The sequence below is a fragment of the Tiliqua scincoides genome, chromosome 9 (genome assembly GCF_035046505.1).
Source record: "Tiliqua scincoides isolate rTilSci1 chromosome 9, rTilSci1.hap2, whole genome shotgun sequence".
Taxonomy (NCBI): domain Eukaryota; kingdom Metazoa; phylum Chordata; class Lepidosauria; order Squamata; family Scincidae; genus Tiliqua; species Tiliqua scincoides.
Window position 1 is genome coordinate 27,217,386 of NC_089829.1, and position 18,603 is coordinate 27,235,988.

At 44.2% G+C, this 18,603-nt stretch overlaps 1 protein-coding gene across 1 annotated transcript in view; it reads right to left on the reverse strand.

Annotated features, from left to right (window-relative positions):
• CDH13 (cadherin 13) overlaps nucleotides 1-18,603 on the reverse strand; it is a 532,075-nt gene that overhangs the window by 179,777 nt on the left and 333,695 nt on the right. The window contains 1 exon segment of the mRNA XM_066637955.1: nucleotides 12,896-13,074. Within this exon segment, the coding sequence (XP_066494052.1) occupies nucleotides 12,896-13,074 (179 nt within the window).

Sequence of the window (18,603 nt, forward strand, 5' to 3'; positions counted from 1 at the left end):
TAGTGATTTTGAAAACTTGTAGAGTGACGCACACACCCACACCATGTCAACTTACACCTTATTGCAGCAGTTCTCAAACTTTTAGCACCGGGACCCACTTTTTAGAATGACAATCTGTCCAGGACCCATTGGAAGTGATGTCATGGCCAGAAGTGATATCATCAAGCAAACTAAAATAAATAATTATAAATAATTAAATTAAAATAAAAGAAATAATTAAATAAGGGGAAGCCAGTCCTATTCCACCAAGTGAATCTACTCTGAAGTAAGTCCTATTGTGGTCAATGTGGCTTACTCTCAGGAAAGTGTGGCTAAGACTGCAGCCTGTGAGTCCAATACTATGCATGTCTACTCTGAAGTAAGTCCCATAGTGGTCAATGGACCTTACTCTGTAGCCTGCCTATAATACCTTCCCCCCCACCAAAAAAAGAATCAGTGAGATCTTCAGCCCTCCCCAGTGCCCAGTTTAAAGTTCTTCTATTTAAGGCATATCAATACAAAGAACCACCTGGCTTTTCAAGTGCAAAATAGAAAACATGCCCCTTACCAGTTCAAGTCACTTTTTTGTCCTTTTTAGTGGGGGGCAGAGGCTGCCTCTGGACATTTGTTGCACTTCAGCTCCATTGGATCGGGACCATTCTGGTGTCCTCACATTCTCCTTTGCCTGGCCTGACCACCAGCCAAGGCATGTCTGCCTACTCGTGAGTAAACTCGACATGAGGCTGCTTCACTTGCCATAGAGCTCCATAGACTTGCAGCTGGGAGGGGGGACCTCCTTCTCCATGTTTTTGGGGGCTGCACTCATTGAATGAGGACCATTCTGATGTCCTTGGAGCCTCTCAACCTGCCTTGACTAAGGCAAGTCCGCCTACTCGGGAGTAAATGCGGCCACGTGGCTTCATTTTAGGCTCAGACTCGCAGCAGGGAGGCGGGAGCTTCTCGGGTGTTTTTGGGGGGCTGCATTCATTGGATCAGGACCATTCTGGTGTCGTTGGATTCCTCTCAGCCTGCCCTTTCCGGAGGACTATGGCAGTACGCCTACTCGTGAGTAAACGCGCAATACAGCTCACTTTCACTTTCCATAGGGATTCATGCATTTTTTCTTTCCGGTTTTTTGGCCATTACTTTTGAAGGAAGGGAGCTATTTCAATTCTGTTTTTTTGCATTGCACTCCGCCGGCCATTCTGCATCCAACGGTGTATGGCATGACATGGTAGCTCCCAAAGCCACGAAGTTAGCGCATCATCCCCAGGGCACGTCACCCCCCCAGCGCATCACCCGGTGCAGCCCACACACCCCGCACCCCCCTAGCGATGCCAGTGGCCAGAATGGCAAGGAACCCTTTGGAGCCACACAAGGAGCTACAGTTAGAATGGAAAATATAAGAGTAGAATTTAGAAATCCAGTAGAAGCACACAAAAGTTCAGGGACACACACACAACGCTCATTTGTTCCCTATGCATATTTTAAACACTGGTTTTTAGTAGGACCAGCTGCTGTTGTATGTGGCAAGTGGGTTTGCCGTTGGTGTATTACATGCCTAACATCATGTCTGAATGTATCCATAAACACACTTGACCTGCCTGCTGAGAAAGAATTTACTGTACTTCTGCACTCACAGGGCACAATCCTATCCAAATTTCTAGCACCGATGCAGCCGCAATGCGACCCTGAAGTAAGGGAACAAATGTCCCCTTATCCTGAGGAAGCCTCAGTGAGTGCTCCCCCACCACAGAATGCAGCACATGGTCCATCAGCATAGCTTCATCAGCACTGGAAAGTTGGACTGGATTAGGCTCATAGTCAATTAACTTTAAAAGGGGCAGAGTAAGTATGGAATGAGGGATGGTGGGCTGTCTCCCATTTCCCCAAAAAGGTTACCAGCAAATCACATAGGAATGTGATTCTCAGACTACTGATTCAGGGTCTAATCCTGAACAGTGCGCGCCGGCTTACTGTGCCAGTGGGTCCTACCGTCAGGCGAGTACTGGTGGTAGCCCAATGCTGGCTGGTGCTGGGCTACCGTCAGGTGGCCACCAAAGCTCTGCCACTCGGCGGTCACATGGACCGTCGAGCAACAGAGAGGTAAGTGGAGGTTTGGGGGATGTGGGGGGGAGCCATTCTGGGGAGGGGGGAGGCAGGGAGAGAGCAGGGAGGAGGCATGCCGGGGTGAGGGAGCAGGGAGAAAAGGAGGTGGGACTGGTGGAGCTTCATTCCACCAGATCCAGGGCCTCCACATCAGGCTCACCGCCCGACACAGAGGTTCTTGATTCACCACCGACGCTGGGATACTCGCTTTACCAGGGGGAAGGGAACAAAAGTTCCCTTCTTCCAAGGAGCTGCTGGCGGCTGCCCGGAGTGTGCAGGATGTGGTGGCAGCAATTTTTGGCACCGCTGCAGCCCCATGCACTGGGCAGCTGAAGACTGGGCTGCCAGACCACTGATTCATTTATCTACCTGTAAGTATCTATACACTAAATGGCAGCAGCTTCCCAAGGTTCTAGACAGGGGTCTTTCCCATCCTACCTGGAGATGGCTTCCAAATAATGAACCTGGAACCTTCACTATGCAAAGCATGTGCTCTACCACTGAGATATGCTCCCTCCTAAAATTCAATTGCTCTAGTATAGTCATTTTCAACCACTGTGCCATGGTGGGCTGTCTCCCATTTCCCCAAAAAGGTCACCAGCAAATCACATAGGCACTGGTGTGCTGCAAATGTTCTCCAGATGTGCAGCAGGGTTTGGGGAATGGTCATTTATTAGTAGGGCCATTGGGAGATGTGAGCCCCCCACCAACAGCATGTGTGCCTTGTCAATTTTCAAATAAACTGATGATGTGCCTTGACAATTTTAGTACCTTGTCGGTGTGCCGTGACATGAAAAAGGTTGAAAATCACTGCTCTAGTCTCTCCTTTCCTGCCTCTCTCCTGCCTACCCTTACTGCTAGCTGGGCTGGATTTTGCCTTGGGACTCCAGTAGCTAATCTCCAGTTTATAGACACAGGGCCCAATCCTATCCAACTTTCCAGCATTGATGCAGCCTCAGTGCAGCCCTGATATAAAGGAACAAACATTCCCTTACCTTGAGGAGGCCTCCGTGACACCCCCCCCACACACACACACAGGATGTAGCTCTCGCCCCATTGACACTGCTGGATCAGTGCTGGAGAGTTGGATAGGAATGGACCCACAGTCTCCCACTTGTGTGTTTCTGGTCTCTTTTGGGAGACAAGCAGATAAACAGAAGACTCATCTACTGTTCCTAATGTGAATAGGGTTCTGTCCTTGTGGACAGAGAAAGATGCTTTATTCCACATCCACAGTTACTGGGTGTCCTTGAGATTTAACACTCATTTATGATGCTCCTGATGTGTTATATTGTTCATCCATCAAGGTTTTTAATGGAAAAGAAAACACATTCTATTAATATCAGTTTTGCTTTAAAAAAAAATCTATTAAACTACCTGTGAAAGGATGTGAACATGAAAAGGGAATGATAAGAACATAATGAAAGATTTGGAGGAATTCTCCTGGCAAATATTCACATTAGGAAGTTGCTTGCAAGGGGGATCTGTGTTCCCCCAGTTAAATCTAAAGATGTAACTGAGATTTGAATTTTCAGTTTTGGGGAGTCCATAATCCCTGCTTTGCAGCATGCCAGTCACAAAAGCCCAAGAGAAGGGGGACTCCCTTCTTTCCTCTCCTCCCCCGGGCACCAACATCTCAGAAGTAACAGCAGTGTTGGTACCAGGTTGCTGGGGGGCCCTGGACTAAGCCCTGTACTGCTCTCCCATCATAGCCCCTAGTAATGCATTAGACACAGAAAATTCAGTCTGATTCTATGGGCCCTCTCCTAACTTTGGCTGTTTAGCCAACACTTGACCTGGTTGATCTCTCAGAACATAAGAAGAGCTCTGCTGGTTCAGACCAAAGTCCCATCTAGCCCAGCTTCCTGTATCTCACAGTGGCCCATCAGATGTCTCAGGGAGCACTCAAGACAACAAGACAACTCCATCTTGTTGCCATACCCTTGCATTTGGCATTCAGAGACACACTACTTCTAAAGCCAGGAGTTTGCACATACCCATCACAGCTTGTAACCTGCAATGGACTTTTCCTCCCAAAATCTGTCCAAACCCCATTCTAAAGGCATCCAGACGCCACCATCACATTTTGTGGGAAGGAGTTCCATAGATTAATTACACCTCTGATGTCCAAGCAGAGGTACCTATGTCCAAGCAGCAGCCACCAAATAAGCGGATGGAAGAAAGAGGACAGATGACGGTGGGGAGGAGGGATCGGTTCCCCACTGCATCCCTGGTTGGAAGCACGTTACCACCCAAATCAATTCAGTTGGCTCAGATTTGATCAATTCCCTGATCTTGTGAGAAAATAATAATAATAATAATAATAATAATAATAATAATAATAATAATAATAATAATAATAATAATAATAATTTGCCTTAATCTTGAACCAATGCAGTTTGCACCTGTAGAAATTTACAGATCACTAGAATTATCCTTATCTATTTATTGTTGACAAATGAAGCGTTTCATTCTACATCTTCTAAAGCAAACAAAAATACAATGTTCCTTAATGGCTGGCTCCAACAGTATATTTCTAGCCCGCTCCCCTTTTTTCTTCAGTGGCAGAAACAGTCCAAAGAGAAACGTCTGAGAATTTTCAAGGGAGCTTCTATAATACAAGTGAAATTTCTCAGGGGCAGGGGGTCTGCTCAGTCTTTGAAAAATAAGGCAGAAGGTCAAGGATTCCATTGATTTGCTTGCCTCGTCATCTGCTCAGAGCTAGTTTTCCTTATTTGCAATCTACTTTTCCTTCTCCATGCAGCGTAGGGGGAGGCAATAGTCTCCCCACACTAAAGCAGGGGCGTGTCTGACTCTGCCAACAATTCTCTCCCCTTCTCTACAGTTAGCAACAGACAAAGAAAGCAGACAACAAAATGATTTTTTTTGCCTATGACAGTGAAATAATTTGAACCACTTTCTTCCAGTGAACAGATTTCAGCAAAACAGACATTGCTATCAATGAATGTTCTCTTCTCTGGGAGCCTGTGGTAGCCTTTTTCAAAATTGGGTCCCTTGTGTTTATTGTCGGAACGACAAAGCGACGGGTTGCAGGCAGGAGCGGATGCAGTGTTTGTGTTGGGGGGAAGAGCAAGAGCATGAGCACTACCATAACTTCAAAGCCCAGGTCAACCAGGCGGATAGACCTGGGCTCCTAGCTAAACTTTGACCTGCATGGCCAAGGTTTGCTGGGTAGGTAGACCTGGGATCCCACCTGGACCTGGAACCCAGAGCTACCTGCCAGGTAGACCTGGGCTCCCAGCTATGCTTGGGCTGCTCCCCATCTTGGTGGGTGCCCTTTCCATGGGTGCAACAGTTGGGGGGGGCACACACCCATGCCCCCCCTTGAATCCACCTCTGGTTGCGGGCGAGAAGGGGTTTGAAAGAGACAAGGTGCCCTGGATGATGCAATTGTTCTACTTTAAAGCCAGCTGACTTTGGAAACAAAGATGTGTTGTGAAAGTAACTGTAAACACCAGTATCTGAGAACATAATGCAGAGATCACACGTGAAAGGCATTTGCTCAAAAGATTAATATCTTTTCATTAAAAATAAGCAAGTGACTGTTGGCTCAGCATTTGCATTTAGATCGGGTAGGTGGTAAGAATATTGACTGCTTTCGGATTCATGCTGACAAAGGTGTGGGGGGGGGGGGCTGGGGGAAGCTCTCAGAAAAAAGATGGGCCTGTCCACCCAGAGATGCCGACAATAAACTGGAAGAAATGCTTCCATTTTACTGCCATTTTTGGAACTGTTGCCATTCAGAGCAATGAGGTGTCTTCTGCAGATAATTTGATTTCCTGTCAAAACCTGAGTAAGGGATAGCAAGCAAAGAGACATCACCCATATTCTGGATGGCTGTGTGACTCAGTAGTATTTGCTTACTGTCATTTGGGGAAAACTTGGGCAGCTGTTTGACCAATGTCCAGTACTGTAAAAACACAGGGCCATTTTTTTCTGCAGACAAGCAGGAAGTGACTCCAGGGATAAGGGCAAACTAAGGTGAGGGGGAAGCCAGGTGACCAGATGGCAAAGGTGAAGGGAGGATTGTAGTGGGGGGGATGAGGCAGCAGTTCCCTGGAGGACCGCCAGCTTCTGCTACTGAACAATTGTGTGGCTATGAAGAGACAAAACCTTTCATTAGAGACGGTATCACAAGATGGTGGTGGAAACCAAGGGGAGACTCAACATCATGCAACATACAGGCTTTTGACTTTATGACCCAAACCCATGCTGGGTGCTGCTGGACTTTCAGAAGCCAGAGGCCTGCACAATGCTAAGGTGAATGCCCCAGGCATTGAATCTCCGTCCCTGTGCAGTGGCATTCAGCAGCTATAGCAAGTCGTCCTCCAGGAAAGCATGACACGAGCCACTGCTGGAAGCCAGCACCAAACTAAAGTTGCTCAAACTAAAGAGCAGCCTTGCCCAAGAAGTGTTACCGCATGTGGTAACTCATGAGTTGTAATGGGGCATGTGGAAGGCAGGGACAGAAAGGCAGGTTGGAATTACAGTACAACAGACTGCTCCAAATGAGCACTTTGCTTGGGTTGGTGGTTGGCTATTGGAGCTGACATGTAGGTACGGAGGGAATACAAGGTTCCCATTGCAGATCAGGTCAGTTTTGCCAGAGGTCCAGGAGGCATGGACTCTGCAGGTTCCAGTTTCAGGGTTTTTTGGCTAGCGGGTAGAGGCTCCAACATGATGCTTGGGCCTTGGATCTGGGTCATACGATCTATCTACCTTGCTCCTTCTCGGGATATGAACCTGAACCATTGCTTGAGGCAGAGGGATCATGATAGCAAGTTTTAATTAAGGTGAGGCTTGGTCCAGGACCACTTCTGAGGCTCAACAGAGTTTCTGAAGGTTTGGCTGGCCATCTCAAGATTACTGTGCTACAGATTGGCAGAGGGGTTGAAACCTGACCTGCAAACTCTCAGGCCTCTGTTCAAGATCTGTTGTAGCTTGAAGTCCCTATATAAGGAGCTCTGGTTCCTGGTCCAATCAAGGCACATTCAAACCACAGATGAGTCTAATTCTCTACCAACAACCATCTGCACTTCCTTAGGGCAATTTGCTCATGTTGAGAGCCAGAGGGATTAACAGCTGGAAAAAACTCACTGTTTTGACATGGAAATTAAAGCAAAGTCTACTAAACCAGTGCCCCCTCCTTGAATCAAAAGCTGCAGTAGACAGATAAGATGTAAGACAATGTAAATCTGCAAGAATATCTTCTCTTTTTTAACTACTTAACTAACTGCAGCAATCTTTATCAAGGTAAGCATGGAAATTAGCCTCCAAAGAATCATTATGCAGAATATTTGCTGCTTAACATGGAAATATCAACTACAGTTGGTATTAACTTTCTCCACTCACACAAAAATAGTTTTCCTGTTACAATTCTGTATCACTGTCAAGAAGACAGTGCTGACAATAGTTAGACAGAATTAGTATTCTAACAAAGGGGGTTAAGATCTTTGAAACTCTGAGCCCAACCAATTCTCATTTTCTATACCCAAGAATGGCATTACTTTGTTGTTTATTGCAACTGATTTTGGAAAAAGATGCTTTTCTAAAAACGACACAAAGCAACTTTCAACCACTAACTGTAGCTTTTGCTGCTCAAACAAAGTTCTTCGCTACTCTAAGCTTTTCTTGATCACACACTTATGCATTAAGGCTCTTTATGCTTAACATCTATGAATCACAAAATGGATGCAGTTTTCAGATGTAAGCTGCCCAAACCCTCCTCAGTCTTCATTTCTAACATGCAGAGCTGCCTCTATAGGAAGAAAAAAGAAAAGAAATGCACATAAACCATCAGAAATATGTCCTTATGTGCCCTGTTGAAATGAAAATGAATGCTGTTCAGCAAATTAGCAGACTGTATCACAAGCTCAGAAGAGTATGTACTTTTGAATTCATTTTTCTGCAGAAAATCCATAAAGAGAAGAGCACTTGGACAGGCTAAGGAAAAGATGATGGCCATCCAGGAATAAATATTTGTAACAAGGAGCCAAAATCACACAGGTGCAGAGGCAGCTGGGACGGGTCAGAGTCCTACCTCCCAGATCCCTGATTCAAATTGGGTGGCAGCAGAACTCATTCAACTTCAGAATAGCTGTGGTGCCAAGAGAAAAAGGAGGTAAGAAAAACATTCCATTAGAGCTGATGGGTGTGGTGACACCACTGAGCAGAATATAGGACAATGCCTTATATTGAATCAGGACATTTGTCTACCTAGCTTATTATTGGCTTGTGCCATCACTTCAGAGTTTTAGGCAGGCATTTTGGAGAAGCTGCAAGGAATTGAAATGGGGACCTCTTGCATGAAAAGTACAGTCTCTTCCACTGAGCTTGGACTCCTCCCTTACAGGGCTAGGGAAATAGGCAAGAGTAGCTGGTTTCCTGCCTGTGTGATGAGGCAGACACACTTTTCTCCACCTGAGCAATGCTTTCCAAACTTCTGGGGTAACCTGACCAAACTTCCCATTGACCAATGCTTCCCAAACTTACTGAGGTCACGGCACCCCTGCAACCTCTTCTTCCCAGCTCAGCCAAGTGCTGTCATCTTGGAACTCATGACATCCATGGTGGTGGCACCCAGGAGAACAGGTAGAAGAGGTTACTGGGGACATGCTACAAAGACCCCATGAGTGTGCCACAATACTCTAAGGCTGTGGTTCCCAACCTGGGGTATGTGTACCCCCAGGGGTACTTCACAGGACCTTTAGGGGTACTTGAAAAGAATTGAATAATGGCTGGAAAGGGCAGCTCTGCATTAGAATGCCTTGCAGAGGTGGCAAGGCAGGAAGAAAGACAGCTAGCTGGCTGCAAGTCCCACCAATTGCTAGTTTTTGGTCACCAAATTGTGTATTATCAGATATGGTAATTTATCTGAAAACAGATAAATCTGAAATAACAGCAATTACGTTAATTGTAAACATTTTGCTAATATGAGGGGTACAATTTATGGAAATGAGCTGCCAAGGGGAGTGCAAGTGAAATAATATTGGGAACCACTGCTCTAAGGCATCCCAATGCACCTTTTGGGATGCACCCCTGACCTAGACTGAATGTCATGAAAAGTTGTGAGTCTCTGGAGTGGCTGTAAAGCTTGTTGCACTTTTTTAAAGATGAAAAGCCAAGAAGAAATGTTACAAAAGCGAAAATAAAAGCCCGCATGACCCATGGAACAGTTGTCTTACAAGAGCTCCACTTAACTAGAAAGCAAGGAAAAAAATAAACACCACTGCTTCTTGTTCAAAAAGGAAATCAAATACTGCCAGATATCACATAATCTACATTTCAATATCCCACCCTCAGTAGTTATCTCCAGATTGTTGTTCCATGCAACACATGAACATGAAAGAACTTGAACTAAACATACCATAAGTATACAAAGATACCAATTTGCATCATTGCCAATTTTGCTTAAATTAACTGGGCCTCTCCCCGTAAGCACTGTCATTTGAGGAATGGCGAAACATTAACGGAAAGAACTCAAAAACATGAGTTGCCTCGATCAGTGAATAAATGCCATGACTTCAAAATGGAACTTAGCCACAATGGAAACTAGTCATACATTTGGAGAATAGCAGCTGGAACTAAACTGAAAACTTTTCTCTCTCAAAACTCATCCTATTTTTAACTTTAAACTCAGCTAGTTTCTTTGACTAGTCTTGCAAATTTAAAGGAAAACACATTTGAAACACAACAATTGCAGATAAAGTAACTATGGGCCCAATTCTATGGCTGGTTTAGGTGTCATAAATGTTCTGTAAAGCATGTTTACAGCACCGTGGGAGGAGGGAGCACTGGCAATGAGCCCAGTGCTGGAAGGACGCTACCCAGAGACAGGAAAGAGTGCCAGGTGGTGATGTGGGTGTTTGGGACGGGGGGGGCATTCCGGGGCAGGGCAGGGGGAGTGACTGGCCACCGAGGGGGTGGGACTGGCAGAGGCCTCCTCCACTGGATCCAATCTTCTGTGTCAGGCTGTAAAGCTCAACACAGAGGCTCTCAAGTCTGCACTGGTAAAATAGGTGGCACACATGTGAGAAGCCCCACTGCGGGTCTTACATCCTTACTCGGGGGAAGAGGCTGAAGAGGAGACCTCCAATGCCCTCCACTGGACCGCTGGTCACTGATTTGGCTCCGCTGTAACCACGGCCACACTGGAGATGGGATTGGGCTGCTCGACAGTTACTTTAACTTTGACATTCATTTTTTTTTTTATACCATAACACTTATATTTGAAAATATAAAGAAATAGCTCAAATTGATCTGCTTGGAATTTAAAAAAAAAAATTATATTGAATCTACAAAGTTGCCTTATATATTCAGATGAAGATAATACTGGAGGCATCCTTAGTAGAGAAAAGTGACTGCTATGTTGTGCTTGAACAAGAACAGGGAAGTCACTCTGTCTCAGCTAAATATCTCACAGGCTCTGCTAGTAAGGAAGGAGGTGAAATGAACTGTACAGAATACATCTCTGAAATCAGGGTGGTTCCAAATCCTAGCAGGGAACAGAAAAGCTTGATGTAAAAATGAACTGTGTGTGATTTAAATGAATCAAGGTGTAGTGGCCACGTGCAAATTTCTAGGCACTTTATTTTTTTTCTGTTTCCTGATCTTATGTTGCATCCCTATTAAAAACAGGCCACAACCATTTCCTACCAACAAAACCATTTTGTATTTTCTGCATCTCTTTATGATTTATAATGTCATAGATGGTGGTAATGGGGAGACTAAGCTGTTAACACAAAATCAGGAATGGTTCAATTCCTGCTTTGCCAGCTTCTGCCCAGTTGTAATACTTGTTCGATCCTGGAGGCATTCTCTGTATGTAAATAGCATCATTATTTCATGTGTTGTCTGTGACCTTTAGAACATAGTGGGGAGGTTAGGCTTGTTCATTCCCTCCTATTGATTTTCCAATTTCCAGCAAATTGGTTATATCTTGAGATTGTTTATATATTAGAAAGAAAGAAAAAACAAAAACTTGAAATCATAAAAACAGGTTCTGAACTTAGCGCTAGCTATTATTTATGCAAACATCTGAAAGTTATGTCAAATTACAAGAAGTATAAACATATGAGACTGGAGAAGGTACCACTTATTTACAATCTTAACTTAAGTTGTTTTGGTTAAATGCAGTGGTATTACTACGGTTTCCATCACCCGGTAAGGGAGGCCAGCGCATCACCCCTATGATGGACCTCCTTCCAGCCAGTTGACGGGGCAACGCCCTGGGCAATGGGAGTGATGCTGTACCATCACCCTGCCCCTCCTGGTTTTTTAGCTATAACTTTTGACAGAATAGAGATATTTCAACACAGTTTGTTCCATTGCATCCCACATGAAATTATACACCGATTGATATATACCATGATGAAAATACCAAGGTTTTAAAAATTTTGGCAAGTAGTGGTATCACCTACCCTGGTATCACCCCCCCCATGGATGCCACCCGGTGTAGCCCGCACCTCCCTAGCAAAGCCGCTGGTTAATTGAGCAATATCTATGCTTTGAACTTGTCACCAAATTTGAACATGTCACCCTTGAGAATTTTCTGGATGGTTTTGTCATTGGGTCCATACACACATTACACTCACCAGGAGGATGCCAATCTCCAAAGTGTACCCTCAGTGTTACATTTAGAGTGATTTGCCAAATGCTTCACCACTAGTATAATGTAAGTCCCTGTGACTCTAAGAAAGGAGGGTTGGAGGGGACCTTCCAGGACATCTTGTCCATCCACCTGTTCACTACAAGAAATCCAGAACTGCAGCATTCCCAACAGATGGCTATGCTTGAAGACCTCCAACAAAGGAAAGTCAGCTTGGGTTCATTGTTGAGTTACTCTTCTCATTAAGAAGCTTCTTCTCATATGCAGCTGAAACTGCCCTTCCTGTAACTTAAATCCATTATATCTAGCCCTGCCCATTGGGGAAGCAAAAGAAAAAAAAAGAGTTTTTGCCCTCTTCTATGTTACAGGCCTTTAGTACAATTATGTCTCTCTAGGCTAAATGTACTCACTTCCTTCACTGTTTCCCCATGTGACTTGTTTTTCCAGACCCCCGATCATCTTAATAATCCTCTGCAGGCCTATGCATTTACAGTTTTCAAATGTCACAGATAAGACAAGAAACGCCCATCATCTATTTCCAGTAGTTAAGTCACCAATGTTTGTATCAACAGTCACTACCACAAAACAATAGTGGCCACCATACTCATAAAATAAGTCATGAATAATCACTACCACGAAGCAACGGTGGCCACAGTACTCATAAAATAAGTAATTAATAATCACTACCATGAAACAATGGTGGTCATCATACACATAAAATAATTGTTACTACTGCAAAGCAATGGTGGCCACGGTACTCATAAAATAAGCAATTAATAGTCACTACCAGGAAACAATGATGGCCACCGTACTCATAAAATAATTAATTATTTAAAATAAATGGGTGTTCTAAAACAAACAAGGCATTTCAAAGGTTCCTGAAACTCACTGTGCAGGATCCAAATTAAATATATACAGAGTATGGCAAATTGTATGTATGTATGTATGTATGTATGTATGTATGTATGTATGTATGTTATAGTGTATTTCAAATTCCAAGTTTTTTTTAATGCACATGCCTATCATCAGCAAGATGTTCAGATATCAAACAACAAAATCTGATGAATTGACACAAGGCAAAGAAGCAAAGGGGGGAAAAAAGAACATGTAGACTAATCACCCTCACAGTCTTTGTTTCTGAATTGCATCCACTCATGAATGGAAAATCTGACAACTTACTTCACGGTCCAACATGGCTGGCGACACGACTGTGACAATATCTCCTTTCTCCGGGTCAATATAGAACATGTTTGGTGATGGCTTGTCTGGAGTCTGCTTAAGAATATTATATCTCAGCAGAGCGTTGTCTGTTGCTGTGTCATCAGCATCAAATGCAGTCACACTCATCACGGTACTTCCTGGGGAGAAAGATTTTCATGAAAAAAAAAAAATGTCTTGGCAAGGAACAATGAAGCAGGTACGAGCAATTTAGAGACTTGCACACTTCCCCCTCTTTAGAGCGGTGGTTCCCAAACTTTTTAGCACCAGGACCCACTTTTCTAAACAACACTCAATGGCAGTGTTTCTCAACCAGTGGTACAGGTACCACCAGTGGCACGTGAGATGGTGTCACCTGGACATCTGCTGCCCAGCAGTGGGACCAGGAATGCAACACAACTAGCAGTTGTAGGAGGTTCGGTTCAGTGGGCAGAGCTCTAAAGCACACTTTTCTGCACTGGAAAAGCACCCCCCCATCCATCCTGAGCCTCTTACTGGTGTTTGAAACGTCGCATCTGGCCTCCCAACCCAGAAGTAACTGGCAAGGATGTCATTGTTGAAATCTTTGCATCGTAAGTAGTAGCTACAGTATCTGATTCTTGAACAGCCTGATCTTTCCATCACCCTTTGGCAAAATTAGATCACAACCCACCAGTGGATCCTGACCCACAGTTTGGGAACCTCTGATCTAGTGAAATCAATGTTTTAAAAATAACATAAAATCTACTCCATTTGATTTGAGAGAAAAAAATAATAATAAAAAAGATCATTTATTATCCCCAAAATATCAACTATATTATTGTATTACAAGGCAAAAGGGTGATTAACTCCCCATAAACTTCAATTCTCAAAGTGATACAATAGAATTATTATTTATATCAGAATTTAAAGGTTCCTAAGATATTTCTAATGACAAGTTTTCATTGTAATATAGACAATAATTCCTTCTCTTATCAAACCTCCCTCTCTTCCCTAAACGTGACAAGGTGAATAAGCTTTTATCAAGAGCAATGAATTCCATGCCCTGTTCAGTCATACCTTAAATGTGGGCCGAGAGGTATCTCTCCATCTATTAGCTAGCCTTGCTGGCACAATTGAACTATTATCTCATCACAGTCAGCTGATACAACATCTTCAAAGTACAGGTACAGCCTATTTATCCACGGATTTTTTATCTGCAGATTTGTCTCAATGCGAATGGGGTGGGGGAACTTAAAGTCACACACACCTTTGCCTCCTTTGCCCTGCACTGGTGTCTCGCTCCATTTCCAGGCAGCCCAAAACACTGAAAAAAGGCTCTGCAATGCAATGCAGGCTATTTCCCATGCAGGGAAATAGCCCTGGAGCCCTGGAAGAGGTTCCCCTTGCAAAGGAACAGTAACACTCCTGGAGCCCCTGAGCCAGCAAAGAGGCTGAAGAGGGGAAGGGGGGGGGCAGAAAATCTCTGTAGCCAGAACACGTGCAGCAAGGTGGAGTGCTCTCTCTCTCTCTCTCTCTCTCTCTCACACACACACACACACACACACACACACACACACACACACAGGGGCAGGTGTGGCACCAACAGAGGGGATTGCTTTAAAAAACCCAGGGAGCATTTGCCAAACTCCCCCCCCCCACAATGAGATGGTGCAGGCAATCACCAACACAAGCAAACCCCCCCCCCACCCATGGTTCAGGCAATCACCGACACAAGCAAGCCTTCCCACCAAGCAAAGCATGAGATATAGCCTACAATCCTCTCCACACTTTCCTAGGAATGGATTGGGATTGGGATTGACTGGAATGGGGCTTACTTCTGAGTAGAAACGCATAGGGCTGGACTCTTAAAAGATCAGCATCCCAACTGTGAAAGAAGCCTGGCAGCTGGCAACGGGGAGGGCTGAGTACGGAGGGGAGGGGATTGATAACAGCTGCCTTAGTTTCCTTCCATCTGGAAGTGTACACTGCAGCATATTTGCGTAACTCTATGGAATTCAGCACAACGCATTTTTTGTTAATCGCGCCGAGTCATGGAATGGAACTAACGTGGATAAATAGACTCCACCTGTATTCTAATACAAACTGTAGGTGTAAGACAGGTGTCTAATAATCCATAATTTCAATTATCATGCAACCATTTTCCTCCAAAAAGCCTGTGTCTTAACACAAAATCACCACATATGTTTGTTATTTCCATGTGGAGTGACAAACCGCCAACAAAGATCTGATAGACTTTTGATTAAACTATGCAGTTTAGTGGAAGTTAAACCACAATGATAAACATGATTTCAAGTTATCTCTAGGGCTACTACAAAACAAAAAGTTCAACTTTCTTTACAAGAACACCACTTAGATACACAGATAGATACTTAGGAACATAATTCAACTTAAGAACTTTCAAGATACCAATATGCCTGGCCACATGTCCACAGGTAGTATGGTTTAGATCAGGGGTGTCCAAAGTTTTTGGCAGGAGGGCCACATCGTCTCTCTGACACTGTGTCGGGGGCCAGGGGAAAAAAAGGAATTAATTTAAATTTCAAATTTGAATAAATTTACATAAGTTTACATAAATGAATATATTAAAGATGAACTTATATGAATGAATGAAGGTCTTGCAAGAGCTCAAGGCCTATAAAAGGCCTTGCACAAAGCAAGGCTGGTCTTTCCTTTGCTGCCACTACTGCATCACAGACATGAAACAACAAGCAGTGGAGGGAGCCCTCATCCCACAGCTCACACGAAAGGTCAAACAGTCACTCTCACGCTGAGAGCAGTTGCGTCTGGCCAGTGTGGGCTCCAACAAACCTCCAGAGGGCCAGAGGATCATTGGAGACTGGGCTCCCTGAGGGCCTCATTGAGAGGCGTTGAGGACCGCAAGTGGCCCCAGGGCCAGGGTTTGGGCAGCCCTGGTTTAGATGAAGTGCCTCTTCATGCAATTAAGAAAAGTAGCTTCAGACTCTCTAGTCTCAGGGGATAGCCCAGGATGGTATGCATGCTATTCCATTAATTCTGTGGGACCGATCAGGCAATTTAAGTATCATTGGAACCAGTCCATGGAGGAACACTATTTACCCATTCAGTGCAGAATACAAGGATGTCTTGAAGCATGGCCAGTAAGCACATTGTCATAGAGCCACAGATACTAGCATACTCCCATTTGCCTCCCTCCTGTACTGGTGTCCCCAGCAACCCTAAATGCCTGCAGACAGCTTTGGAAATTTACCATTCTGTGTCTAACTACACTATGGTCCCTGGGTCTCACCAGGTGAATGGATTCCTTCCATTTTCTTACAATCTACAATCTACTGTTATTCACATATGGAGACCCCAGTTGGATGCAGCTTTCCACAGCATATGCAAAGAGTGAGACAAACACATGTGTGATAGCTTAAGAGGCAACGTGAAATAAATGCAAGGGGGTCATCTAGTTCAGGGGTATCAAACTCACTTAATACAGTGGGTCAAATAGCATTCATGGCACCTGCTGAGGGCAGGAAGTGATATCATTAAGCAGATGATGACCAGAAATAAGTACTTTGTTCTCACTTAGGAACACATTAGCTGCAAATTACAGAAGAGAAAATATGCAAACCCTGATCATGCTTTCAAGAAATGGGCGAGCCCAATTATCACACGGGCTGCCCTTTCAGCAGTGCCGCTTCTGTCAGTGTCAATTTGACACTGTCAGTAGCTGATGGTGGTGATGGGAGAGACCAATTATCAAGAGGGCCGAATAAAAAGCTTCCGAAGGTCATATCCAGCCTTACATTTGACATCGCTGATCTAGTTCATAACATCAGCCCTTACATACCAAACAGAACACCCAGTATGAAGGATTGATCCATTGTGGTCTCCAAGACCAGTGGAGGGCACCCTTTAAAATATCTCATCCATGCAGCAAGTCAGAAAAAACCAAGACATGCAAGAAGACATTCTTGATGGTTACTCCCCAGCAATATACAGTCAGGATACACAGTGGGGCTTGGAGCCCAAGGCTCTCAAACAAAGGCCTTTCTCTTCAGTCATCCATGCACTTCTATAAACTCAATTAGGAGGCTTTAATGAATTTTCCATACCCACTTCATTAGGCATATTCTTCTACTGCCTAAACATCCCCCGCTGTGAGCAAGTTCTAATTACAAAAAGCAGGAGATTATTAACCCTGCAGGCCTAAAGGCCTTCTCCTCCTCTTCCAAATCTAGCAGTCCAATTTGTTTGAGTTAGCTCTCCCTATTTGCAGTTTTAGTTCCTTAACTCCCACTTAGGGCTTTCTTAATATAGAACAACACTCTTGAAATTATCTTCCAATTCGAAGTAGGCATGGGGGAATTCTGGAATATCAGAAAGAACAATTGGATCCTGTGCAAAATGATAACAATATTTTCTCCTTCTCATATAGCTGAATGGGGCTGAGTAAATTTCCCCCCTTTTTATTCCATCATCTCATAGATTCACTTGTCCCTGGTTTCCATTCCCCCTGAATTCCCATTTAGCTAGAAAGATTTTTCAAATCAATTCCAGAAGTTGCACATTCAGTATTTCTTCCTTCAGCTCATTTGTCTCTTTTCTATTCTTTATAGTACTGATGCTCACCAGCACATTGGTAAAACACTGCAGAAAAGCAATCTTGTACATACAATTGCATAAAGATTATGTTTGTACAGTACGTCAACTGATGTGCACATATCACCTGAAATACAACCACACACATTACCACGGAATGGTAATTATCCATTCCATTCCATTATCCATATCCATTCCATTATTGTATTCCATTATCATCTGGAATACAACGACACACACACACACACACACGGACTGGTTCCAGTCCCCCCTACTCCGTAGACAACAAAATCTGCAGATGCTCAAGTTCAGCACTGCAATCACTTAATTGAAGGTCACTCTGGGCCTTCCGGAGGTCACACTGGTCCACAACTAGCCCCTCAGGATCTCATAAAACTTCCTGGACGTGACCACAAGTCATGGAAGCAAACCGGAAGTTGCTTCCAGTCACATCTTGGAGGTATTGTGAGCATGGGGAAGCATCTGTGGTTGCTAGAATCTACAGATTCCAAGACAGTGGATGCCAGGTGCCCACTGTATTCTTTTTTCCAAGCCTCACGTAAGTGAATGCAAACAAGTTTGGTTCCTCTCAGAAGTTTTTTTGCCCCTTGTTTTAAGGATAACCTAAATGCCCGAATGCCCCAAGGAAAGTCATCTTTCCTTCCTCCAGGGTTGCCCCTAAATTCAGCCCTCTGGTAAAAACAGAAGCAGCTAACAACTATAGCTCAAGAAGGGTTTGCCTTCCAGAACGGCTAATGGGTATTCCTCCTCAGCAGAGAAGCTCAGAAGGCTACCAAGACTTTATTTTCTTCTGCTTTCTTCCCAGACCTCTCCATTTCTCACCCCCCTCCATTGTGTTTGTTTAATTTTCTCCCGCAGGTTCTTTCTTCTTGTTGTAGTGACCTTGACAATAAGATTTCTAATGCTTTGCTTCATTGACACCTCAGGCACTGTGACACCCTTGAGAAATATAAGAGAGATCTGACAGCATCCAGGGCTTTTTCACTAGTGATTAAACTCCAGGCAGCTTGACATAGAGAGGTGGATTTTGCTGTGTCCTTTCAGCACTAGCCCACTGAACCCCACACACAGCAGTGCAAAGGTCATCCTATCCCTTATTT